This window comes from Aspergillus thermomutatus, assembly GCF_002237265.1.
Source record: "Aspergillus thermomutatus strain HMR AF 39 chromosome Unknown NODE_3, whole genome shotgun sequence".
NCBI lineage: Eukaryota > Fungi > Ascomycota > Eurotiomycetes > Eurotiales > Aspergillaceae > Aspergillus > Aspergillus thermomutatus.
This window is the reverse complement of record NW_020798051.1, coordinates 21,593-47,485: the sequence shown is the minus strand read 5'-3', so window position 1 is coordinate 47,485 and position 25,893 is coordinate 21,593. Positions and strand designations below refer to the sequence as shown.

Genomic DNA, 25,893 nt, shown 5'->3' with positions numbered 1-25,893 from the left:
GACTGTGGAATCTGCTTTCAGAACCATTTATTGGCGACTTCGAGATCATCGACGTGCAGAAATCTGCTCACATCGAAGTCGGCGTGGCGGAATACTCGCTGAAGGCAGAGGTAAGATGTACTAGTTGGGGGTAGTCTAAGAATGGCAGGCAGCCTTGGCCTATATAAATTATAAAGCAACCCCGCCCTGGGTGACCTTGGGTTTCAGATTTTGACAACCTCCAAAACTTCACACAAAGCCTTTTCTCGAGACCGTCTCAATCAGACAGAGCTGTTCCCTTCGATATATCACTCCATAACATCATCATGAGTAGGTGCCTGCTTCATATACCAATGAATCGTTGTTGTTATATTGTCAGTTGAGGGGAAGCGGGGTGTCCAACACCACCGTCGTATTCCCTTTCAATTATGCTTGCGATATTTGTCTGCTTTTATATTAAGGCCCTCATACCTCATCTACACTTGTTCTCACGCGAATTCTTTTGAGAGTTTCGACCTTCCACTGACATGAAGTGTCTTCCTCATAGGCGACCACGGCTGCACCTGCGGTGCCTCTTGCCAGTGCCCTGCTGGTCAATGCAACTGCCCCGTACGTTTTTATCTCAACCTATAGCTTTTCTATCCTCTATCCTGGACTCCTGCTGACATGACTATTGGTTTCAGAAGAGATAGAGCGGATGACAGGTTTTGCTTGACCCAATGCTGCGAAGCTTAGGGGACATACTATGTTTGCCTTGTTCTGGAGATAGAGCAACAGTCGGCTAGATCCGAAGCAATAAAGAAAGAAGAACCCTCTTTGCTCTCAATATCTGGGCTCTACAATTACTCTTTGCAAATATCAGTTAGATATAGCAGTAATACCTAGATTCGAATGCTCTATAAACAACAAATTACGGTATGCCCTAAGTTCATTGTCATGGATGACCATGAGACAAAGCATATACTACCATAGTTATCCTCGGGCGTTCTTCCACCAAACTGCAGCAGTTAGCAAACTCCAAGTGACGAGCAGAACAATAATACCCACCGGAAGCTGCTTGAAGCCCTCGGACCATCATAAGATCAACAACGTGTGACCAAGTCGCCCGGTTCTCTTCCAATCCGGTGCGAATGTGGGGAGTTGCCTCGAATCTGCCAATCTTACCACTTCGTACAGAAACTCTGAAAGGCTCATTGCGACGCCTTATTTCTTACTTGGATCCGAGCCGATCATCAGGTGCAAGTTTTGGCGCGGATCCCGCGGTTAGAGCACCATATGAGGTATATGTTGTACATCTGAATCCTTTCCTGTCTCCATATTGCTTTTGACTTGATCATGAGGAAGAGGATGATATACCCCCCACTAATCTCAGCTGGAACATCCACTCTTCTTGCGCATGAGCTCGAGGAAAAGGAATACCATCTTTTGAACCAATGACTGCGTTGTAGATCCTGGTGTATGTAGAGGGGTTAATGGAGGGGCAGTGAAGCGTTACCTAAGGCAGCCAGTTCAGGACTTGCCTGCATATCCACCCACTCGTGTCGTTCCACAGCCCAATGCTAAGGTACAGTCAGAGAAGCTATGGATTGCTTTACGGAGTATGGTGGCTTGAGATTCTGAATAAAAGCAAGGGTGGGATGACTGCATTCCCGGAGCTTCTTGCCTATGGCCTGGTCTTCTGTTCTACCTGTCGGATCAACATGATCGAAAATTCCTTGCAGGAAGCTGCTTGAGAGATAGGAATAATGAATCTTTCTGATTGTCACAGTGGATTCTTTGGTTCCCTTTATGTCCACTACCTAGACACGCATGCATACTGAACTGTTGTTTACTACACTAGTACGTACTACTGTGGAACAAATATGTAGGTACTGCTAGTATTCAGTATTCTCGTAAGAGCGTGGGAGATTCTAGCATTGCGTTACTAAGAGACATAGTAATAGGAATAAGACAATATACATACCTGGCAAAAAAAGCATTTTTAGCAATAATCGGTTTGCAAACTCTCCCTCTTACTTGCTGCCTCACTTTGAAATATGCCTAGAGGCCTGCTCACGGTTCTGCTGTGATCAATATCAGATAATACGATGGATGACTGACTGAGCAACCGTATGTACTTACCTAGCTCTGGCTTATCCCATGTAGCCTAGTTGCCTGGCAAATCATGGCTGTGTACCCAGGCCAGTGCTGAAACAAAAGCTGAATGTTGACTCTCACGGGTCTATCGCTTTGCTTCTTTCCCCCTCCATATACCCCCACATAGTCAGTTAGTTCCAAGCCCAGCATACATACAGTAGTGGTATCGTAGCACCACACTGACCACCAGAAAGGCACTCCGAGAAAACTGAAATCAGATTGGATTATCTGACAACAAATCAGAAAACAAGAGGAAAACAAATCAAAATTGGCGTGGCGACACACAGAGACAAGACTGATCTTTGCCGACGAACCCAAAAGCAAATACCTCACTGGCTGACCTGACCCTCATACTGACTGATGACTGACCACCTCTGGGTATAAAGGCAGCCTTGGTCCCCTCTCTCTGTTCATTTTCTTCCTTCCCCTTCTCATCCCGAGCCTGTTATCCTACCGAGCTTTGTACCAACTGATCCATTCAATCTCAGAGCCTATCTTCCTCAAGCAACCCTTCTTTCACCACCGACTCAATCACCATGACTCCCTGCACCTGCAACTCCTGCGGCTGCTCTAGCGACTGCAACGGCTGCCAGTGCTCCTCTTGCGGAGTAAGTATCTCCCAGACATTCGCAGTCATCCCTAGTCTCTATTGAAGCTAACAATCCTCAGCACTAATTGCACATTAAGCCCACCGGCCCTCATCTTCGAGACGACCGACAAACGTCATGCATTTACTGCAGAATTCCCTGACTCGACGTCATCAAGTACGCTACCGTTGACGTCCTGAGCTATGCCAATTCCGTGGTTGTCTTGAGGCTGGCGGCTGTGATGTGTTTTCATTCCTTGTTGATTTGCTACATGCTTCTCTGTGTGAGTCCGTGGATGGGCACAGCATGATTGAAGCGACGTTTCAGTCGCTTGTTTTATGACATGACAGGATAGGAAATTCAAGTTCTATCTTCACATTTATAACGCATGTACCCATGTCCCCTAACGTAGTCAACACGAGCTTTAAAAGTCGACATTTGAGTTCTCATGTTCAAAGCTCGGTATGGTCTGGTAATCGTCGGAAATGTCACCTCATGTCTGATAGCAACCTGATGGATTGGCTCTTGTTGGATTAGACATTATCTTGCTATGAAGGATGTGGACATGTATTCGCAAGTGGATCCTTCCAGACGTTGGCTTTCTGGGACTGCGAACATGCCGCAACAACCTTCGGCTACGTAGATGGAGAGATATTATAAGGTAGAATACCTTTGCGGAGGAAGGGGAGCGCTTTGCTATATTAGACCTACGGGCATAGCGTCTTATAGATCGAACATAGAGCTTAAATTACCTTAGGAATCCAGCAACACCCCCGGGACTCTTCAGATTCCTCCACAGTTAATGCCCGTAGTGCAGCCTAGTTCCGTTATTCCTCGGTGCCGGAACGCAGTGAAGCCTCAAGCTGGTGATTTTGCGCTGTGTATCTTGAAGCAATGTCTGACAAGGCAGAAAGAACTAACCCTCGCATGCGATGTTATATTGAACCTGTAAAATCATCATGGAAGTGAGACGCTATACATCAACTCAAAACCCAAGATCAGATCAACATCCGCTTCTACAATTCATCCTTGCGCCTTGGTGCCACATCGCCTTCCTCTTCTCCTCCCGGACATACCGCCGGCGTGGTGACAATCATGGAATAGACACACTTCTCGTCCTCCGTCACTTTGAGGATTTCGTTTTCCTGCCCACATTCCAAGATGACTGTGGTCGACCGAGCCGGTCCATTCCAGCAGGTCTGCCCGTTCGCGTACTCTAGAGAAACCCGTTCCTCGGGCACAATCTCGCCCGTCGCGTTGAGCTCGTCGACGCTGACAGATCCGATACGAACGAATTTACCCATCCGAACAGATGCTCCGCCTTTCTTGGGAATCTGCTTGGTCTGATCCAAGAAGCAATGTTCATACGTATACTCCCCGGAATCCTTGGAGATGCAAACGCCTTTAAGAGCGCGGAAAACGCCGGCCCTACCATAGTCGGTTTCAAGATCAGCTTGATGGTTTTTCAGCTGAGTATATAGTTCCGCAAGACTAGTCTTGGACGATTCAAGGGCGTCGCGAGCTTCTGTCACTGCCTTGGATTCGGAAGTCGAGCTTTCTTCCTTCTTGGGCAGAATGCCGTTATTCTCGAGGAAGCTCCGAATGGAAATCACTTTATCCTCCACAAAGGACACAATAGAAGGAGGCAGGTAAGCCGCCAGCTTGTAGACTAAATGAAAGGTCAGCAACCGAACAAGCATACACAATGAATAGCTCAAGCACGAACCTGCATCAGACTCGCATCCGTCCTCCTCATTTTCCCACTGCTCCCAGTTAACTCCCGATGTGTCGTCATCAGGTTTAGCAATTTCATCCAGATCTCGGTCACGGGCGCTGTTTCCGAGGTTGCCCACGTCCTCTCTGGCAGCATACTCCTCCCAACTGCGCACAGCTCGTTTGACACCCTCGTCGTTGAAATTGGGATTGTATTCAACCTTGAACTTGGACAAAATATCCTCGAGCTCTTGTAACCGCGATCGAGCCTCATCCCTCTCCTTGCGAACCTCTACCAGCGCATTCCGGAGCTCCTCAACCCGTCCTTTGGCCAAGGAGGCAAGGATGTTGACCTTGCCTGCCTTCTTGCCCCTCACCATTTTGCTCTCTTCCCGCTTCTTCACCTCCTCAAATTCAGCCTCCATGTCCTTCACCTTAATCTCTTGCGCCTGGACTTCAGCTTCGAGTCTCTTGATGTGATCCTCGATATCCTTTTGCTGTCGGCCCGAATCTACGAGCAGGTCTCTCTTCTTCTTGAGGGCAGCTGTCATAGACTTCGCTCTCTTCTCCTCTTGTTTGCGCCATTGCTTCCCAATCTCTTTGCATTTGTCCTCGCACTTGGTGCCCCCGACGTGCGCCCACTCGTCACTCCCGTCACAGCAGAACTCATAGTCGCAGATACCGTCATTCACTCGCTGAAAAGAAACATATGACGGCTTATGGCCTTTATTCTTGCAATAAAATCCCGGGAGGGCAAGTGTAAGTTCGAGGTCGCTGTTCCCCGGGCGATCGGCGACTGTCAGTGGGGAATTACGGGATAAATAAGAACATGCTGACGTCCCAGGCTCATCGCTGCCGTCTGGACAGTCACAGTAGTCATCGTTCACAGCAGAGAAGGGGATCTGTATAGCTGGGTTCGATATACAACTGAATGTTGTGGAGTCTTTGTAGAACTTGGCAACTAGTGCACGCGGTTTGCGCCATTAGCTTGCCTGCAACTCATAAAAGGGTTTATAATGATTTTGGTCACAGGAACATGATAAGCAGAGCTTTTTGGGAGGCGAATTATTATGGAGGGCGAACCGACCATTCACATAAGCTAGGATTCGTGGTAATAGTATACTTACATTCTGGACCGACCCCCCGAGGTCTTGCCGTACCATCGCTCGCGGCAGCCGCTGCAGTAGAGCATGCGGCTATGCTCACAAAGAAGAGCGCTCTTTGAGAAAGTATCATGATGCAAGCATTGAGCTCGCTCGTCAATGCCTTGTTGTGCCCGGAACAGTTGTTCTATAGGAATGCGGAGAGAGCTTCTGGCCAGCTGTTGATAACGCCCACTTTAAGGTCGCGGATCTAATCTGGGGAGAATGGCCCGGCGCCTTAGTCATCCCGCTATCATTCTTCAGTGGCAAGCGACAAGCTGATCTTTCAATGAGATCGGCGCAACACTTCTCAGTTACTCGATATACGCTTTTCTGTAATTAATCGCTGCAGAAAAATGGGTAATGATGGTGGCAGGTGAGTTTTCTTGATGCACTTTATCAGTGGGATTGTCCTGAACTAAGGTGTTGCACAGTATCCCAACCCGCCGCGAGCTCGTCAGAGAGGCCGCAAAAGCTCCTAGCACGACGCAAGTGAAAGAGGCCCAGCGCGAAATGCAGGAACATTTTTGGACCACCTGTCCGTTGTCGCATAAACATTTAGCTCGACCAATTGTCTCCGACTGTGTCGGCAATCTTTACAATAAGGATGCAATATTGGAATTCCTGCTTCCCGGTGACGACGCTCATGGTATCAGCTCTAAAGCAGACTGTGAAGAGATCTTATGCGGGCGGGTGAAGGGACTTCGTGATGTCGTTGAGCTGAAGTTTGAAGTCGATACGGAGCGCGGCGAACACCCATCCAGCAAGCATGATAGACGCGAAGCATGGATCTGTCCCGTGACTGCTAAGCAGCTAGGCCCGAGTGTGAAGTCGGTCTACCTGGTCCCATGCGGCCATGTTTTCTCTGAAGAAGCCATTCGCCAACTTAAAGACGATAAATGTCTACAGGTATGTTGATCGTCAGCCACATTTCATCCCCCCGACTTCTTGCTAACTAGTCCGCGACGCGCAGTGCAACGAGTCATACGCCGAGGATAACGTTATCCCAATCCTTCCACCGAAAGAAACAGAAAAGCAACGGCTGATGGCGAGAGCGCAAAAACTAGCCGAGCAAGGGCTTACTCATTCGCTCAAGAAAGCTCCTGGCTCCAAAAAGCGCAAGAAGCATGCCAATGGAGATTCCGCTGAGACTGGAGCCACTACCGAAGGAGACTCCAAGTCAGCCCTGGCTTCGCAATCACAAAAGGATCGGGATGCAGCCTCGAGTCGAAGTAATACCTCGACTCCGACCCCCAGTGCATCGAATGGCATCAAGAACGCGGCAACTGCGATGCTGACCGCGCGAGTCCTGGAAGAGGAGAACGACAAGAAAAAGCGTCGGAAAATGATGGGTGCAAACGAGAATATCAGCAGTCTTTTTACTAAAAACTCTGGAGAAGTCAAGTCCAGCACTAGTGACTTTATGACGAGAGGATACACGATGCCCTCTAGGAGATGATGAACTCTGATGTGTGCATTTCCTGAAGGCGTTCGGCGTTAATTGGGTAGGCTTGTCGGCTACTGCACCGGCTCTTCTGATAAATTCAATATTTGATAGATGCTTTAGCACCAACTTGATTCTGTAAATATTCCCAAAGAATACTTCATGTATTGTACAAATATTCCCCTATTCAGAAAAGAAAGAGAACATGCTACCTAAAACTATATGACAAATGTAGTGGAACATTCTAAACCTCAAGGCTCATTTATTCAATGAGGCCTCTTGCGCGAAATTCAGATTCAATGATCTTCTTCCGACCCAATTCCTCATCCTTGTGCAAAGCTGTCTGGCGCTTAGTAAAGAGCTTGACGTTGGGCAGGTGCTGAAGCTCGGGGTTGTTGGCTAATTGATCGGCCAACTTTGTGGGCTTCGGATGGACGACTCCCTCGATGTATTCTACTGCTTGCTTGACTGTGGAGATCGAATGCATGACAGGATCAGGGAAATAGTGACCGCTCAATTGAGACAATCTCTTGAGGAACTATGATAATGCAAAGTCAGCCCAAGGCCTCATTAGAGACTAACTCAAAGACGTGAGACGACTTACAGCAAATTTTGTTTCTGGATCGTTCAATGACAGAGAAAGGAATCCCTTATCCTGCACACTACGATAACCGAAGAATGGAGGGGTGTGGGCCTTCGATGTCGACTCTTCGACGGGTTCCTCATATTCTGCTGTCTCAGCGTCCTCTTGCACTTCTTCCTCGGCTACCTCTGGTGCGGCGGTTGTCTCAGCTCGTCCACCAATCTGCTCGAAGATGTAAACGAGAACATCCTTCGCCTCGCCGTCCGGATAGATCAAAGATTCGCCCCATTGACTCTCTGCTTTCGGCTCGATCTTGCACTGCCAGATCAGCTTGAAAACGGGCTTTTCGTGTTCCACAACGTCGCAGATCCTCGTGAGTGGCTTCTTCAGCGCATGCATCAGGCAGAGTTCGACTGCGGCTTGGTGAGCTGCCAAATGGAGGTGGCCCTTCTTGGTCAGTTTCCTCTTGAGCATAAAACTGGAGTCTCGGTCAGTAAAGAGCTCATAGTCGTCCACCGAAGCTGCCGCGGCCGCGAAAAGAGCGCCTGACGGCGTGGAGAGGAAGAGAAGCAAAACTTACGGGTTGAACGCATCAGCCTCCGTAGGGGGAAGGTCTGACCACTTCCCCAGGTGACCAATACGAGGAAGACCCTCCCATGTTGTTGCTGGATCGTAGGTATCACCAGATAAGACATCCTCGCTCTGGGTTTCCAGAGCTTCAGTGGACCCGCGAGCCGGTTCTTCCTCCTGCTGTCCAGATTGATTCTTCCATTTCCGCTCGAGAACACCTTCGCCTCCATATGGATCTTTTAAGCCTGGCGGATTGTCCGTTCCCCAAATCTTGCGGCGCACTCGTTCGGTGAGAGGTGTTGCGTTCGAGGCATTTCGCAGGAATTGACGGACAAGGACGGGGCGCGGCCGCACCTCCTGTCTACAGATCGAACAAACGTAAAGAGTCCTGGACCCTTGGAGGCGTGACACCTCCAGGTTCAATAGCCGCAGTGATTGACGCATGACTGCGGCGTTGCGGAAATTGTTGACTATCAACAGCCTTTCGAAAAGTTTCATGCCGAGCGATCTTCTGGACAGAAACTATCACGTGACTTCAAAAGAGTCTTGGCGCTACGAGCAATTTATGCCTATTGCTCACCATTATTTATGGTTTACCTTGCAGGAATTTCATATAAATTTTTGAGTATAAGGATGGAGAAAATGCGGAACATAGCAAAGGGATATCTAGTTTAACGCTATGATGTATATACATATCTTTACGCTGTTATCATAACAAAGATACACTCCAGTCGAAAAAAGCATACGAGATGGAATCACCACATTTACTCTCGAACGAACATACCCGCCATACCCATGCCAGTTCCAATGCACATACTGACTACACCAACATCCTGGCCAGTGCGTTGGAGCTCAGGCAGCAAAGTGGCGAGCTGCCTGGCACCAGTAGCACCCAAGGGGTGACCAATCGCGATGGCACCACCCTTGGGGTTAACCTTGGCTTCGTCAATCCCAAGCTTGCGCACAGAGTAAAGAGCCTGCGATGCGAAAGCCTCGTTGATCTCCCAGATACCGACGTCGGAAACATTCATGCCGACAAGTTCAAGAAGTTTGGGAATGGCAACCGCGGGTCCCACACCCATCTCATCGGGAGCACATCCAGCCACAGCTGTGGCAACCCAGCGAGCCTGGATTGAAGCAGTCAAGCCAAGTTCCGTAGCGGTAGAACGGCGCATCAACAAAGCAGCAGCGGCACCATCGCTGACCTGCGAGCTGTTTCCAGCGGTGCTGGTGCCATCTGCCTTGAAGGCAGGCTTCAGAGTTGCCATCTTCTCAGCAGAAATGTTGTGACGGATACCGTCGTCTTTTGTCACGGTGATTTCCTTGGGGGCAGCATCGGGATTCTCAGGGTCAAAAGAAAGGGTCTTGACAGGCACGATTTCGGTGTCAAACAGGCCAGCATTTTGGGCAGCTGTAGCCTTCTTGTGTGACTCGGCCGCGAATGCATCCTGGTCTGCCCTCGAGATACCGTACCGGGCGGCGACGTTCTCAGAAGTAATTCCCATGGGCATGATGCAATCTCTAGCATCCTTGGATGGCGACTCTTTCAATTCAGGCCATAATACTGTCGGGATAGCACGGGATCCGTAGTTCCGGGTCATAGACTCCATACCACCACCAACGCCGACGTTCAGTGCACCTGCCCGAATTCCATTACCAATGGCTGTAATAGCGGCCAGGCCGGACGAGCATTGTCTGTTGATTGTGTGGAAAGGCACCGAGTGGGGGAAGCCGGCGTGGATCTGAGCCATGCGCCCTGCTTTGGCACCGCCCAATTCCTGGAGGACGGAGCCGATAGCGACATCGTCAATCAAAGCTGGGTCAAGGTTCGGGTTCGCCCTAAGAGTCGCCTTGAGCACGTGGGTGAGAAGCTCTTCGGGATAAGCATCCTTGAATCCACCCTTCTTCGCGCGAGTCACTGGTGTACGAAGGGCGGAGAGAATGACGATATCTGAAGGGGACTTCTGGAGGACCTGGCGAAGGCCTCGGGGCACAGGAGAGGCCATTTGGACGTCTGTGAGAGTGGTCTGTGGCCGCCACAATCGGAGACTGGCGCCTGTCGAGATCAATTCTGGGGTCTCAGAGAGTCAAGGAGAGCAAAGTTGTGCGGCCGGGACAATGACCATATATGCTCCAAAACACCTTCGAAGAGCAGGATTAGTTACTTTCGCCTCAAATCGCTCAGAGGAAAATAAGGACCCAGCAAAATACTTATACAAAAGAGGCTACCCGGCCAGGATTCCGGGGTTCGGGACCCGTCATGCCTAGACGAGGCCGTTGAAGCTGCCATTGAACTGCCGGCAATGAAGCTCGGCTAAGGGCTCTGCCGCCAACAGCGAAAACCAGCAAAAGGTTGCGGAGGCAATCTGAGGTGGGATGTGGGGGATGTTATCGCTCATAGAAATGCACCATGCAACTCAAGGCCTTGGCTGTTGTACTCGACTCCCATTCACATTGTCCGTATATTCCCGCCCTGCTCAAATACTTCTAAGATCATCTTGCTCATCTTCTTTACACCTTCAAGCACCATTCACCTTCGGGTATCTGGCGGGGGGAAATCCGACCGCTGATCGGATGCGGTGGCTTACGTCATCGGTCTCGGATCGGCCTGTCGGAAAAGAGAAAACAGCAAGTAACTTCGAGCCTCTACATGCCTGACCTGGTACGATCATGTAGAACAAAAAATGAAAGGTCGAGATCTTCATTCATTGGAATTATTGAGCATTAATGCACATGTGGATTGTGTGGCCCAATTGTTAGAAAGCACTGAAGCTCTGTTGCGATCTCTGAACCGTTGCTTCCATGGGTATATTAGTTCAAGAGCACTCAAAGACAAATCATGATGGTAAGACAGGTATCATCAGAAAGGTCACATGGTCGTGAAGGAGGGATTGTTACATGTGAAGGTGGTCGTAAGTAGGATAAAAGATGTTAATTGCGGATGATATGGCTGTAGTGCCCCGGAACCTTGCGCAGGCATTTGTCGCAATCAGCTCGAAATCCCATGGAAATGGACACCTTCTTCTTGTTCATATAGGGTACACTTGGATAGCCGGGTTGCGTGGCTTGTTGTTGTGATTCAGTCGTGCCGAACCACTGCGACGGGTCTCGTTGATATGGGGGGAGCGCCGGGGATGTCGATCGAGATGCACCGCTTGCCATCTCAGCATCACTCATAGTGCATTTGCCACGAGAAACCACATTCTCATCCTCGCTGATCGGACTTGGGAGACGCTGAGTGGACCAAAAAGTTTCTTGACTCCTCTCGGTAGACACCTTTTCATGATGACCGATCTTATTTGTAGACTCCACGAAGGCCTGGTCCATCACTGACGCAGATGGATTTCTTGTTGAATTATGTTCGGATGTCGTGAATACTTTTGATTGTTCGCTGATGTTGAGGAACTGGTTGACAAGATTGTGTGGGATTGGTGATGGTTGAATGCTTCCATTGCGAGGTGTGCTGCCTGGCCAGTCGTGCGGATTCTCATTGCTAGTCAGGTTATGGGTGTCCCCTCCGCTGTCAACGTCCATCTTCGTGCTGAATATCGGGATGGAGGAGTCGAAGGTTGGCGAAACACAACTCGAGGCGTTCACGGCTGCCGTTGTAGGATGGCGTAGTGTCCGAGTGATGCCATCATCATCATCATCTGACGACTCGGCAGGAGTTAAAGTAGGTAGACTAAGGCGAGTGGACGTCTGGCAAGCTACGGTATAGGAGAGTCCTCGGTGATTATCTGGCGAGGTGCGCAAGGGTAGAGGGCGCGGTTTCTGGATGAGTGACAATCAGTAGTTGTAGGGCGGATGACTTGCAGGCAAAACAAGTGCAACATCAATCGGGCGGGAGACAGATTTGCCTTGCTTCAACAAAATGAGCATGGCATCAATCGGAGAGAATACGGACCTTGTTCCCCCTGAGCCCAGTTTCATCATCACCCGTCAGCTCATCTGGCTCCCTCTGTCGTTTTGAGAACCCTAACATGACCTTCTCATCGTCCCACTGAAAAGACGGTGACCCGTTTGGGTAGAAAACGTCAAGATATGATGTGATTATTCAACTAGAATGGATGAAGAATGTACGTTCAAGCCTGCATTCAGTCAATTGAAATATTTGAAGGGAAAGGGCATTGAGAAACATTGAGAAACCTCCCTAACTTGAGGCCAGCATACGCATCAACGAGAACGGTAATAGAGTAATATGCAGAGGAAGCAGATCAGTAAGCTCGCATCGTCTGGGAGCTCTGAATAACCTAGTCTGGACTACCTCTCTAGTTGGTCATCAATTCGCGAGACTCCCCAAGACTAAGAGGCTAAGACTGAGCTTCAGCCTTCCTCTCCGTCCCTTAGCCTCAAAAGCGGAGTAGCGGACCTATGTGGAACAGTGGAGAACAATTTTATGCTTCGCTTATCTGACTTATCGCTCTGTACTACTACGCATCAGCTAACTACAAGAGTATCTGACTGGTTTGGTAATCAGCCTTAACCTGCATTTCATGTGTACTTGAGGTATTCAGCACTGTACGCCTGACTATTATTACTGTAAGTATTCTTCTCAAGGACATAAAGTCCATACCACGTAGGACTGCGGACGTCATCTGCATGAGTGATGACTGAAAGTAGTCATTCGGTTTTAGTCAGATCAAGAAACTCGAGCTCACGACAAATTGACCTTCGGTCAGTAAGGGACTTGGTATGGGTCTAGACGTCTTTGGCCGACATGGAGTACTACAACAATTAAGTGAATACAACCAACTACCTAGGTGGTGGACAATGTGCGGTGAGATGGATTACAGAATACCTACCATCACTACCCTACGTTTGATCTCTACAGGATCCATTTCGAGGTGTCAGGTAAGGGAGTGACAAAGTGTGTTGGGTGGCACTTAAGTCCAATGCTTATAGGTCACAAACTGGTGAGGTAGAAGCGTAGAATAATGGACTGTGATAACGCTGAGTCTTGTTTCAAATTCTCTTTGTCTTTTTAGTTGGCGGTAGAGTGGGTAATAATGAGGTTTATCATCGAAGCAGTCGATGTCTCGCAGATATTTCCATGTCCTAAGTACCTGGTACTTCGATTCAACAGTACGGAACTGTCAGAACCTTAAGATACTTAGCTACTTAAAAGTACCTACTCTGTACCTAGGTACAACCGTACAACCTGCATTATTCCATGCGACCGGCCGAGTAATTACAATACCGGTCAATATAAGTGGTCAGCTTTATTCTTTGGTTGGCATCTTTTTTTCTGTGTGAATCATTTTGTTTCCCCACCTAAGATACCCGATCTGCAATTTTACTCTGTCTGTTATACTCATATCCCATCTGGCATAAATAACCACTTCCATATCACCATCTTACCCTGTGACTGATATTCCCTCTTCAATTGGGTCTGGACGTCTTTCATTATTGGGTTTCGCTACTTCGCTTCGGATTTTGACTAAGGTACAAAAACCACTGCTCCGTCTTTCATCCTCAAAGCTTTCAAAGAACTTTTTGACTCCGACATCGCTGCAACCCCTCGATAAATCATGCCCCTCGTCAAAACCACTGAGGTCAACGAGGACACTCGTGGTAAGTGTCTCTTCTTTGTTCTACTAGGAACTGCTCTTCTCTCTAATCGAATCGGTCTTTTCTCTTCAGTCCTGGGATATGACCCATTGCTTTCCCCCCAGTTCCTTCAGTCCGAAATCCCGGCTGTGAGTCACACCATTTCGCAGTAATTTCTCTTTTCCCCCTGTTTCCTGCCCGAGCCTCAAACAATATGTGACTGCAAAATCCTCTTCGCCTCTTCAGAAATGCCAGATAAACCATATCGTGAAGGGTACAACATTGGGACTGACAAGTGTTGGTACAGCCTGCCCATGCGATTGAGGCAGTCCGATCTGGCCGTAACCAGGCCATTGAGATCATCGAGCAACGGGATGACCGCCTTCTGGTTGTTGTAGGTCCATGCTCGATCCATGACCCTGCTACAGCGATCGAGTATGCAACCCGTTTGAAGGAGCTGTCTCACAAACTTTCTGGGGAGCTCTGTGTGATTATGCGTGCCTACCTGGAGAAGCCCCGCACAACAGTTGGCTGGAAGGGTCTGATCAATGACCCGGATATCGACGAAACCTACAACATCAACAAGGGCCTGCGCGTCTCTCGTAAGCTCTATGCTGATCTTACTGGCATGGGAATGCCCATTGCTAGCGAGATGCTCGATACCATTTCCCCTCAGTACCTTGCCGATCTCATCTCTCTTGGAGCTATTGGTGCTCGTACGACCGAGTCACAACTGCACCGTGAGCTGGCCTCTGGTCTGAGTTTCCCTATTGGCTACAAGAACGGTACGGATGGCAACCTCACTGTTGCTATCGACGCCATTGGAGCTGCCTCTCACCCCCACCGTTTCCTTGGTGTGACCAAGCAGGGCCTTGCTGCCATCACGAAGACGTCAGGCAACGAGCACGGCTTTGTGATTCTTCGTGGTGGTAACAAGGGAACGAACTATGATCGAGAGAGCATTAAGAGCGCCCGGGAGGCCCTGCGGGCCAAGAAGCAGCGCGAGGTGGTCATGGTGGATTGCTCTCATGGGAACTCGAAGAAGGACCACCGCAATCAGCCTCTCGTTGCTAAGGAAGTGGCAGACCAGCTGCGTGAGGGTGAAGACGCCATTGTCGGTGTCATGATCGAGTCCAATATCAATGAAGGCAACCAGAAAGTGCCCCCTGAGGGTCCCTCAGGACTTCTCAAAGGTGTCAGCATTACAGATGCTTGCATCAACTGGGAAACAACTGTCACTGTGTTGGAGGACCTCGCTGATGCAGTCCGTGCCAGAAGGGCCGTCAAAGCTTCTAAATCAAACGGTATCAACGGTGCCTCGCAATAAGCAGTTCCCTTGGGCAGTTTCCGAGGCCTCTCTTTCTTGGTGATCCTCTAAAAGCTGTTTTTGATTCAAATACCAGGGCCATCGTGCCACTCCCCATCTAAGGTTTATTTTCTCCTCTGTCAACATTTGGCGACGATTATTTTCCATGAGTCTCTAAGTATTTCACCCTTGATTTAAGGAAACCAGGCTGGAGCAAAAATTTCTTGGACCTTGTCTTTCTCATACAATGATGTTTTCGAGCTTTTTATAACGTTTGATTCCAGCAAGTGCAGCTGGCGTTTCAGGGCACAAATCGATCTTCCTTCCAGTGGGTAGACAGGATGCAGTAATATGGGATCTCGTAAATCGTCTTTTTGTACATCTAGACCCACACTTGATGATCTATTTTTTTAAGCTCAGATTGCGAGGCCAAGTAACCAAGGCGGAAACAGATTATATGTACACAGTATGAGAGGGAGCCAGTATTACATAGATCAAGGCAAGGCAGAAAGCTCAAGGGACACCGTATACAGACGCCACAACCCCTGGGAAATGATGGGAAATAAAAGGAGATGAGATAGTGAGACACATGCCATGCAAGAATGATAGGAATAGTCGGCAACAGCATCGGGAAGATAGAGCACGGATAAGTCGAAGTTACACCCGATTCTGCTTTATTGGTAGGTATATGTCACTTTCACCGTCCGGTAAACCAGCTCTTCCAGCTTCGTGTCGACTGCTTCGCAGCGGTTCCCACATTCTCAGCAAGAACATCCAGCTGTCCTGGCTGTGCCGGCATTGGGACTGTTTCGGCGGCTGTCCTCAGCTTAGAATCTTCCGCAGCCTTCGCGTTGAGGGCCTCGAGTACTCCAACTTTGTTATCGGCAGCCCCGTCAACCTTTGACGATAAATCGGAGGGGGTATTGTCCTGCTTTAGTCCACCAAACAGGTATTCCCTGGCCCTGTTCCAGGGTCTCTGAGCCTTCTCTTCCTCCTTCTTCCGCTTCATGATTTCGCCAATCTCCTCATTCTTTACCAACTCGAGTTGCTCCGGTGTTGCTGATCCACTGGCATAAGCTGCCTTTGCATCTTGCAGCTTCTGCATTTCCTTCTCAACCCACAACACTCGCTGACGACGGTTGTATAGTGTCAAGGAAACCATAGAATAGACCGTGAGGACACCACAGATACCTAATCAGAGACGAAACATATTAGCACATTCCGACAACACCGTAACTTTCACCCGCAACAAACAAGTCTTGAGCTTGGAGGGTTGCCGCTTGGCGTGCCTCGTAAACACCTACCGGACGCGGTGATCAAACTGTAGACCATGACCTTATGGGCCTTGTTCGCAAATCTGCGCCCTACATCAACCATCTGATCGATGCGCGACGTTGACTGGGCGAGCCGAGCCGCCCGTGCCTGGGCTCGCAACCGCTCGACCTTTTCCTTCGGAGTCTCTGGTCTTTCGCCGGGTCCCTGTGCTGTGTTTTTCTTGGACTCTGCCATGAAGCTGGGGAGCTTGTACGGTGCCCCGCCAGGCTTGGAGCTGGCATAGGGCCCTGTAGCCGTGAATCGTGTCGCGTCGGCAGCGGATCGGGACATGGTATTGGAACGGGGTTTCGTATCAATTTGTTTCGATTCACTCGTTTTCTTTTCTGTTTGCCGTGCACAATGTAAACAGGCTCTCCTCTCCAGCAACGTATCTTTTGTCGTCAACTATAGAGTTCTTCCGGCGAATTCCAAGGGCAGCGCAGGTGGCAGATCGCGGAAGCAGCACAAGCGGCGATGAGAGGTTAGATCGGGAAAATTTCAGCGGAGGGATGGATGGAAGGAGAGCCAAGACCCGCACATCGCCCACTGGACAGATGTCATCCCATAGTTCAAGAAGTACATCGCTCAGATATCTCTTCCGGATCGAATCTAGAATTTCCGTTGGATCATCATCTTGGGATACGACTGATAATTAATCATTGTCGATCTTTTCAGCCTCTCGCTGTTCGTTTGCTCCCTTTCATCAGCAATGAATGCGGAGGGATACAACTCCGCAGATCTGACGTCTGTTTTGAGGACGCTATCAGCTCTGTCTAATAATCAAGGTCATCAGGATTATCAACACAATCCTCCTTCTGTCAATATATCGTCTCATCTCCCGGTTCAGCAAAGAACCCAGGACGAGGACGATGACCCGTATGAGCCTGCAGAAGCTTCACCCCCATTTCCTGTAGCCCAGGTACATCCAAATCATTCAACTTATCAGACAATTACAAGGGCTCATGCGCCCTCAGCTAAGGCTCCTCTACATTCTATTGCACCAAGCAGTAGCGTGGACTCCTCTTCCATCACCACCTGGCCTGCCGCACTGCAACATGTGATGCGGGCAGTATCGCAGAACGAAGACGCACAACGACGAATCCGACGATTAATTCAAAGCCAGCACGACCACGAGAGACAGTGGTGGCAAGGACGAGAAGCTTTGCTCAAGAAGCAGAAAGCTCGAGTAGATAAGAAGAAGGAACTAGATGCAGTTTTGTGAGTCATCACTGAACCATCACGCATTACCTGAGATAGCCCATCCAGTGCCATATAAATTCCTGTGGCTGTACTGATGTGACTCCTCCAGGCGCTCTGTAGGGGCACCGGTCGATGATACAAAACAAGTCTCGGTATGTTCTACTTCTATGCCTCCTTACAAGATGAAAGGAAAGAAGAGGACCTTTTTATCAAGACCTGATACTAATCGAACTCCCGCTACTCGCTCAGACAGCCGAAGAAGATCAAGCAGAGTTGAGAAACTACAATGCGAAGGTCTACAGAGCTTCCAAACAAATGGCGGAAGCGATGACATTCGAGCTTCGAAGTCTGGGGATTCCCTTCTTCACCATCAGAAAAAGCCTTATCTCTGACGCCCCGAGAGCTCCGCAAGATAGAATTTCCAGAAACTATCAAACTAGTGAGTCGGCCAGTCAACACCAGGTCTCGCTCTCCAGGGACGAACTGTCTGTGCTCCAGCGTCGAATGCTGGAGTTGCTGCAAGATCTCTGCAAGGAATGAGTCTCTTGTACTCGAAAATGTTTGCATTATTCCATCACAGAATGACTTCATACGACATTCGTCCCGATTAGATGGACAGGCCTTCCACAGACAACGATGCACCCTTACTCGGTTGTTGGCTGTCTAGCTACTCTGTGCCTATAGTTCCACTGTTCGGAAGCGTCAAGGGAGTCGAGTTAACTTCGCTCGGCAGCATTCCGACCCTTTTCCTACGTTATCCTGTCAATGAACAGCGATCAGTCAACTTGGAAAGACCCGATGCTTTTGAATTGTGACCATCATTATGTACATCGAAAGTCTAAGCCACGCACCGCCAGTTCAAACTCTCTATCCCGGACGCCTAGAGACCCCTGCTTCATCTTTCTCTTCGAGCCCTATATGCAATAGCAAAAAATCGCGGAATCACAATGCAAAACCCAAAAGAGAGCCTCTTGATATAATAAAAATGACAGGCTAGAGATAGGCTGAGGATAATACAGACCATACGCAAAACACCGTTAATGCAAAATGAAAGGCAACGGGAAAAGAGATCAAGAGCACGGAAGACACCTCTCGCATGGGGGGTTGAAAACACGACAAAAACCAATATGAAGCTCTGCAAACAGGCTGCCGGCGCTAAATGTGTCCAACGAGTTAATGGACTGGCAAGCGACATCAAGTGTTCGTCTCGAGATTCCTTTATTCTTACTTCTGATCCGCCACAGAGACGGCAACTGCAACTGCAGCCCCCAAGATAGCACTCTCTGGCGCTAGTTCAAGACGAATAAAAGGACTCGTAGCGGGATCTAATGACCCCTGCGACAAATTAGTTTGCTGGGCGAGCTGGTTGAGGTAGTCCTGGCAGCAATCTCTGAATCCGGGATACTTGTTGATGACACTACCATCACATGCGATTGACAAACTCCGAGAATCTTCCTCGCTCTCTAAGATCGTGATTTCTTGAGTACCTTTGACAGAGGATGCTTTTGATTTAGTCGGATCGGAGAATTCTGCATCATTGCGTAGACACCACATGCTGTGGATCGCGGTTGACAGATAACCCGCCGCGCGTTTCGATACTGTCTGACAAATTCGTCTCAAGAAACGCAGGTCTTCGACGGACGGAGACACCGGGAACGTATGCTCTTTCTGGAGAAGAGCTGCTGAAGGGGCCAGTGATGGTGACGTGTCTGCTTCGAGGAATGCAACAATACTGGTATCGAAGGAGTAAGGGTCCCGCATGGAATGAGGAAGCTCGCCTCCAAACAAGTTCGCAGTTTCGACGGCCTCTGCGACGATGAGTCGAACAATTTCACCCAGGTATCGTCCAGTGACCATGTATTCCAAGGGCTGGTAATCGGGCCGTAAGTGAGTCCGGTTGAGGATGTCATCCCATCGGGTCATGGGCAAGATTCCACCACCAAACATGCTCATCTCACTGTTGATAATCACATGCTTGGCATAATCAAACCAGCCTGGCGGTCTGGTGCCAAATTTCGTTAACCCTATCTCGTGCACAGGAAAGTGAATCGCCACATTGGTGCCAGTTCCGAGGATTAGAGACATGCGCGTTTTGGGGTCGACGTACGCTCGCGAAAGAAGCGCTGCAGAACTGTCATTCACGATTGCGTCGACACGTACATTGAGGCTGCGTCTCCGGCATGACTGGACGATTAAATCCCCCAACTCCTGTCCAAGCGTACCGTTGGAACACAAGAACCCTTTTCCCATATGAATCACTAGGCCACTGCTGATGGATGTCTGTTCAATCGGAAAAGACCATGACAGGCCCATTGAGAGAGGCACGACTTCTCGACCATAATCAGCACCCACCGCACTCAACATTGACTCAATCTTCTCAGCCATCCAATCGAAGAACAAGGTGCCTTCGAGCAGCTTCACATCGTTGTCGATTGGAGATGATGACTCTTGAAGAATCTTCATTGCTCCTGCACCCCCTAATTCAATCAAGGCCACCCGGAATGTCGATCCCCCAACGTCCAAAGCCAGATACGTCCCTTTCTCAGTTCCTGATGGCAGTGCATGGTTGTACGATGGCAACATGCACACCGGGCTGGACTGTAGGCAGGACTTGAATTGTTCTCGGATTTTTTCTGACATGAGAATCATATTACGCAAGGACAATGGTGCAGTGAAGAGGCGGTCGACTTCTTCGGCAAAATCGTCAAGCGTCCGACGCCGCCAGTATGCCCCATGGAAAGCCTTCCGCCGCTTACGCGAAGGATCCCGAAACAATGAAGGAAACAAGATCATAGCCTCTAGTGCAGCGACAATGTTGGAGAAGAGCTCCTGCATCCTGTGCAGAACCTTGATTAGAGGGGCTGTCATGGCTGAAGCGGCAACGATGGTACGCTAGCAGTTTACCTAAGGAGGCCAACAGGAGCGACAATAGGTACAGCCAAGTCTGGGGACAGACAACGAACGGGACGATGTTTAATAGTGGAAGAGAAGACGAGGCTGATACCAGTTCATACAGCGATGCATCTGAAGACTCGGGCAGAGTATGGGGTGAGCAGAGGAGTAAATAACAGTGGCACTGAAGTCCACCCGAGGCTAATGGTGGTTAGAAGGTTGACAGCTCAGCTTCAGAACGAGGAAGTCCACGAGAAAGTGAACGGTGCCAAACGGAGACCAGGTTCCTTCCTGACAATGGAGTCGAGTAGCATGTATGAAGAACTAAGGTGACACCGATGAGAGAGTCAAGTTAGATCCTTGCTCGACTGGCCGTGTGGAGCCACCGTTCCTTGCAGGTATCGAGCGACAAGGGGATGATGGAGAGCAAGGTAGACCAAGAGTCAACTCAGCACTTGGAAGATATGGGGAATATGCCTAAGCAAGGGAAGAATAGGAACAATCAAATCAACAGAGATGGACGAGACTCTCCACAAAATGCTGAAGAGATGGTGCCCGGCGGAAAGTTAAAAAGGGCCCAATGCTGTAGTTGCACGAAGGCCGCCAAGTTTGTGGTGGTGGTGGTGGTGAGATGGTTGTTGTAGAGGTCGTAGCAGTCAAGCTTAATTTCTGGTCAGGGTCCGTTGTGAGTGTAGAGTAGTATTATTATTATATTACAGATAGTACCGTAGTAACAGTCGTCAGTCGTAGTCAATGGAGGGTGACGGGGACTATAGATGGTTGGAGCATGGATCAACGCGTGTCCATTCCAGAAAAGATTGTCACAAGGGGGAGAAGGAGGAGTAAAGGGAGTTAACTACTTGAAGCAACGAGAACGACTGCAAGGAGAGTGCGAGGCAAGAAAAGGCGATGAAGATAGATGATCTCGAATCTTGCAATCTTGAATCATGAATCCAGGAAAATAATGTAAACTTAAAAAATGGAAAACGGAAATAGCGAAAGGAAAATAATGGGATGGCGATACCGCGATAGATAGATACTACCAGACTCTTTGGTCTGGGAGAGTGCAACATAACTGTGCCCATTTGGGCCCTCAGCCCGTCAGGTATGGTAGTATGGTATTGTAATTACTTTCCATCAGCTGCTACTACCCTGGGCAGTAAACAACTACCTTACTTCATTCGGGAGAGGCTATCTACCACATCATTCAAAAAATCTGCCAGGGGTAAACTACTGTGAATATCAACAAACCCTCTGTATAGTTGGTTCGATGGCAAGTTGATGCATAGCTTGAATGAAAGGAGTTGGTGGTGTTTGACAGCAGCATAGCGTCGATCTCTTGGCTTCCATATGCCAGTGGCCCAGTATTACTGGAATGAATCAAGATATCTTCACTCCTCGCATGACCTAAGCATAAATAGACTACTCTATGGAGTAAGAATATGCTACTACAGGTTCGCTACGAAAGTACTGGCAATCTATACGAACAATGAACGCACTACGACGAGTAGACTACTCCCAGCATATCCACTGAGATATCCGTAGTACGTAGATAGATAGATACTAAATAGTCTACCCACCTAAATAGTTGTATGCTGATGTGGTGATCGCCATCCGAGTGTTACATTCTCGAGGCTCCATACGTAACCAGTCCACCAGGCTGTTTCAGTTTGGTCATGACCGTTTCAGTACCGTGTCACCACCCTTCCATTTCATTGCTTAGATCTCCCAGTCGGCTGCAGGAAAGAATTGAATAAAAAAGTGAGTTTCATCCGCTGTATTGTCTGCGAACAGAAAGAGACAGACACTGTTGGACGTTGATTAATGCATGCTCAGGAGCATTCCTCGTGGTGGCTTCTAAACAGGCAGGCTCCTTTATGGGGCTGGGTCGGTAGATCCGCATACTGTGGTATGTGTGACACTTGATGGGTGCAACGGTGGTAGTCGGCAGTCTCTAATCATAAACGCCGGAACTGTTACACTGGAAGCTCCATCTGCCCAAACTACAGAGCGATGAATATGAATCGTGTCAGGATCGTCGGGTCGGTTCTATCTGATCACCATAATGCTGCTATAAATTCTGAATTTTTTATTGTTAGATTCTTCTTCGGTTCCCTGTCTGCGCATTACTATGCTTCATTATCCTTGATTTGAAGATTCTCCAGAACTAGTACGAGTCAATAACCCTACATTCCAGCTACGTACTCTGCCAAGGCATGATAGACTATGCAGGTAGGATCACTGTGAAGTTGGGGTCCAGCATTCTAGGTATACTACTTGCCTCCAACCTATACTTGATCACAATAAACAAGTAAATATCGCTCGCTTACTGATATACTCCCACCTCCCGATCAAGGAGACCATCTCGATGGTGGAGTGCTGTTTGTACTACATGTTGTCATTGCCGAAGGCTAGGCAGAGTGGGCAGTTTGGGTACGGAAGATTATCAACTTATCAAGTACTATCTAGCGATCCAAGTCAAATGTCCGTACCTTATCAAGACGCCTTGTACGACGCTCTTTGTCGTCACATCCCGTAGGCTGATTTTGCGTAGACAATAACTGATGATTTCCGCACGACCTGGAGTGCGGAAAGATGTTGAGGCACCACCATTTCTCACTACTCGCATGCTGATCTCGAGTCATTGGGTTGTTTTCATCGAAGCCCTTCTCGAATGGATCCAGACAGCCCTCAGATCTTGTAAAAACACACTACTCAATACTATCTAATCTCCCACCTAGTGTGACATCTGACCACGTGGACCGGGGAAGGCCCGTAAGCTACAGTCAGCAGTGGAGATATCCAACATTACGTATTAATCAACATGACTTCAATACTCATCCTTCTTTATAAATGAAGATCAATGTGGGTACAGACATGATTATAGAGAGTGGTCGATTGTGGGATCTCGATGTCCTCGAAGAGATATCTACAACAGGCGATGGAAACACTTGCGCAAAGTCAAATGTTCTCTCCAGAGAGCAATATACAGCGCAATCTTATGGAGCATCAGGCGTAGGTTGATCGGCCGACGTCCTCTAGATAATAGGTAGACGTCGGCCACTTTAAGAACTCGCGAATCCGGAGACATGAATCGATGGCAACTGGCAAGACAGGCAATAATAGCTCGGCCAAGAACAATGCTTCAAACAGAGACCAGTAAGTGCGCACTTACGATGCTATATGTGCTAAATTTGGTTTCAATTGCAACTGTATGCCATGTATGGGCCCCTAACCTAAGGAGTGCAACATTGTGAGACAAAAGCGTCCTTATAGTAACTCGTCAGTGATTCTGACCTGGTCTGATGGTCCTCTTTTTTCGGCCTAGGACTGCATTAGTATACCTAGGTATACCTATGTACATGCCCTCAGAATCATCCAATGAAACTACACATTCTTCAGAGGCCTGAGGCTGCCTTTTGATGCCGATTATACCTACTCTTGGGCCATGCCATCATTTCGCTGTTTTGACTGATCTTCGAGCATGTAAAAATAGAGACTGCTATTACAATCTTCAAGTCTTCTACCTGTAAGATCATATTCAGCAGCAGCATCTTGAACTGGAGGTACTACTCTCACCTTTATATTCTGATCAAGTGACCGTGTCTGAGGCACTCCATCCTCCATACACCTCTAGAGGCCTGAGGTAGCTGTTGATACTTACCAGGATAGATGTTGAACCTCAAGTGAAGCCATACAAAAATCTCTTTGTCTGTCTCGTGGACAACTCCAGATGGAGGATGATGTGAGTGATGTGTCTATGGGCATGTCTGAGATGACATCAGAATTACAGAAGCAGAGTTTAGTGTATATCAACCACTTCATATTGGATATCCTCCCAGTTCTATGAAGGATTCATCAATACCTTAACAATATTAATACTCGAGTTTCTTATTCTTCAGATTCAATCAAGAAGATATGTCGGCCGAGCGAGTCAAAGACAAAAAAGGCGAGAATATCAATGAGGGTGATTATGTGTATACCCGCTATCGGGGCGGATCTCATGAAGGAGAGGTACCTCGAGCTTTCTTTGCGCTTGTCTGCTTGATCAATCGTTAATAGAAAAATTCTTCCAGGTTGAAAAGATTGTGATGGATCAAGCCGAAGCGGAGGAGGAGAACGTTGCGAACCCCCCAAAAGTACGCGCGAGCGATGCGATTTCGCTGCGACTACCCCAAATATACCATCTCAGAAAGACAACGAAATGCTAACGATCGAAGGTCATCTTCACCGATCAACATGGACATCGGGTTGCGCATAATCCCAGCACGTTGGAGAAGACCGGATGATACCTCCGCCATATGCGAACGCTTTCAATCGGGCTTTAAGCAAGTTGGCATGACAAATGTCGTCTGTCCTCGTGCCTATCTTGCTGCCTATGACGGGACTTGACTTCCCTGTCATATGTTCTGAGTTATATTGATCGCTTCCCCACCTGTTTATCATTCTATCGGGTTTCTCTTCTTCCAGTTTGCTCCGCAGAGTGCAAATATGTCCGTCACATTTAGCAGACGATACATCCAAACAACGCACTGGAAGCGACATAAGAATGTATGAATATTCTGCTGCGTACTCTTCATTCCAACAGTCAAGCTATATTAAGCTTACATGCGTCGCCGGACTTCCCGGAGCAATCTGAAGATCATCGTAATATGGATTGATCACAATCAACCTAGGTTATCAGTTCTCATCTTCGTCTTCCGTTCCAGAAGCTCGTGCTTTCTTTGCTGGTACTGAGTACTGACAAATCAGTACAGCACTATCGGTAGAGACTAGAGAGTTGTTGCCTGGTGAGCGGTGACCATCGTCAACAATACGGGGCAGTTTCTCCTCAAATGTGGGGAAATGCTAACACCCCAAGGATTGGAGGAACTCCGGCATTACCCCAGTTGGAAGCGCCGATCACATGCGAGTGGATCGGTGACTCTTTGAAGAAGAACTGAGCCATTCATCAATACTATTGAATTCTTCATGCAGAGGAAGGATCCGAGCCAAAGTGTAATAGATTGAATTCAGGATCTTGTCCGTACTCGTTTGTATCTTGGCGAGGGACAATTCTTCTTCCTCATCCCTCTATGGCGGCTGGAGTCTGCCGCGAAGATCCACTTGGATCAGCCGAACTTCAGCGGAAGACAAGGAACAATGGAAGTTCATCTGGCTGACGATCCTATCATTGGCCTCTTCCCCTTTAGCCCCTTTTGCTCAGCATGCACAGACGCCATCCCGCGCCCTGTCAGGTCGTGGAATTGGTCAATGGAGTGGTCACGCACACTTGTTAGACCGCGAATGGTTGATGACCCACAGCCATCATCAAGAAGAAAACTCTCGGTATTGAAGCCCAAATTTGAGACATTATTAGGAGACCGAGGCATTTCAGAGAGGGGAAGACTGCTTGTATACTTCTTTTCTGAAGAACACGGAAGATAAATTGCCTCCTGCCTCCCCTCCGAGATGCCTAAGTCAAGGTCTCAAGGCGTTTC

At 48.6% G+C, this 25,893-nt stretch overlaps 8 protein-coding genes across 8 annotated transcripts; 3 read left to right on the top strand and 5 right to left on the bottom strand.

Moving 5' to 3' along the window:
• Positions 1-3,718: 3,718 nt before the first annotated feature.
• Positions 3,719-5,651, bottom strand: CDV56_105118 (putative protein kinase C substrate; the record flags this gene model as incomplete). Its single annotated transcript, XM_026758737.1, has 3 exons — positions 3,719-4,371; positions 4,429-5,274; positions 5,543-5,651. The coding sequence occupies 3 exons, from the start codon at positions 5,649-5,651 to the stop codon at positions 3,719-3,721; spliced, it is 1,608 nt and encodes a 535-aa protein (XP_026618816.1).
• Positions 5,652-5,913: 262 nt separating this feature from the next.
• Positions 5,914-7,016, top strand: CDV56_105022 (uncharacterized protein; the record flags this gene model as incomplete). The annotated part of the gene is made up of 3 exons (XM_026758641.1): positions 5,914-5,933; positions 5,992-6,466; positions 6,531-7,016. 3 exons carry the CDS (start codon positions 5,914-5,916, stop codon positions 7,014-7,016), a joined length of 981 nt encoding a protein of 326 aa, XP_026618815.1.
• A 247-nt stretch (positions 7,017-7,263) lies between these two features.
• CDV56_104749 (uncharacterized protein) lies at positions 7,264-10,160 on the bottom strand (the record flags this gene model as incomplete). Its single annotated transcript, XM_026758368.1, has 4 exons — positions 7,264-7,539; positions 7,606-8,062; positions 8,165-8,515; positions 8,935-10,160. 4 exons carry the CDS (start codon positions 10,158-10,160, stop codon positions 7,264-7,266), a joined length of 2,310 nt encoding a protein of 769 aa, XP_026618814.1.
• A 925-nt stretch (positions 10,161-11,085) lies between these two features.
• CDV56_104591 (uncharacterized protein) lies at positions 11,086-12,136 on the bottom strand (the record flags this gene model as incomplete). Its single annotated transcript, XM_026758210.1, has 2 exons — positions 11,086-11,925; positions 12,059-12,136. The coding sequence occupies 2 exons, from the start codon at positions 12,134-12,136 to the stop codon at positions 11,086-11,088; spliced, it is 918 nt and encodes a 305-aa protein (XP_026618813.1).
• A 1,546-nt stretch (positions 12,137-13,682) lies between these two features.
• On the top strand, positions 13,683-15,028 carry ARO4_1 (3-deoxy-7-phosphoheptulonate synthase; the record flags this gene model as incomplete). The annotated part of the gene is made up of 3 exons (XM_026757937.1): positions 13,683-13,725; positions 13,795-13,850; positions 14,009-15,028. 3 exons carry the CDS (start codon positions 13,683-13,685, stop codon positions 15,026-15,028), a joined length of 1,119 nt encoding a protein of 372 aa, XP_026618812.1.
• A 676-nt stretch (positions 15,029-15,704) lies between these two features.
• Positions 15,705-16,612, bottom strand: CDV56_104160 (cytochrome c oxidase assembly protein COX14; the record flags this gene model as incomplete). The annotated part of the gene is made up of 2 exons (XM_026757779.1): positions 15,705-16,198; positions 16,312-16,612. 2 exons carry the CDS (start codon positions 16,610-16,612, stop codon positions 15,705-15,707), a joined length of 795 nt encoding a protein of 264 aa, XP_026618811.1.
• Positions 16,613-17,030: 418 nt separating this feature from the next.
• Positions 17,031-18,061, top strand: CDV56_104012 (uncharacterized protein; the record flags this gene model as incomplete). Its single annotated transcript, XM_026757631.1, has 3 exons — positions 17,031-17,539; positions 17,631-17,673; positions 17,771-18,061. The coding sequence occupies 3 exons, from the start codon at positions 17,031-17,033 to the stop codon at positions 18,059-18,061; spliced, it is 843 nt and encodes a 280-aa protein (XP_026618810.1).
• Positions 18,062-18,745: 684 nt separating this feature from the next.
• CDV56_103780 (putative hexokinase) lies at positions 18,746-20,356 on the bottom strand (the record flags this gene model as incomplete). Its single annotated transcript, XM_026757399.1, has 1 exon — positions 18,746-20,356. The coding sequence occupies one exon, from the start codon at positions 20,354-20,356 to the stop codon at positions 18,746-18,748; it is 1,611 nt and encodes a 536-aa protein (XP_026618809.1).
• Positions 20,357-25,893: the final 5,537 nt, after the last annotated feature.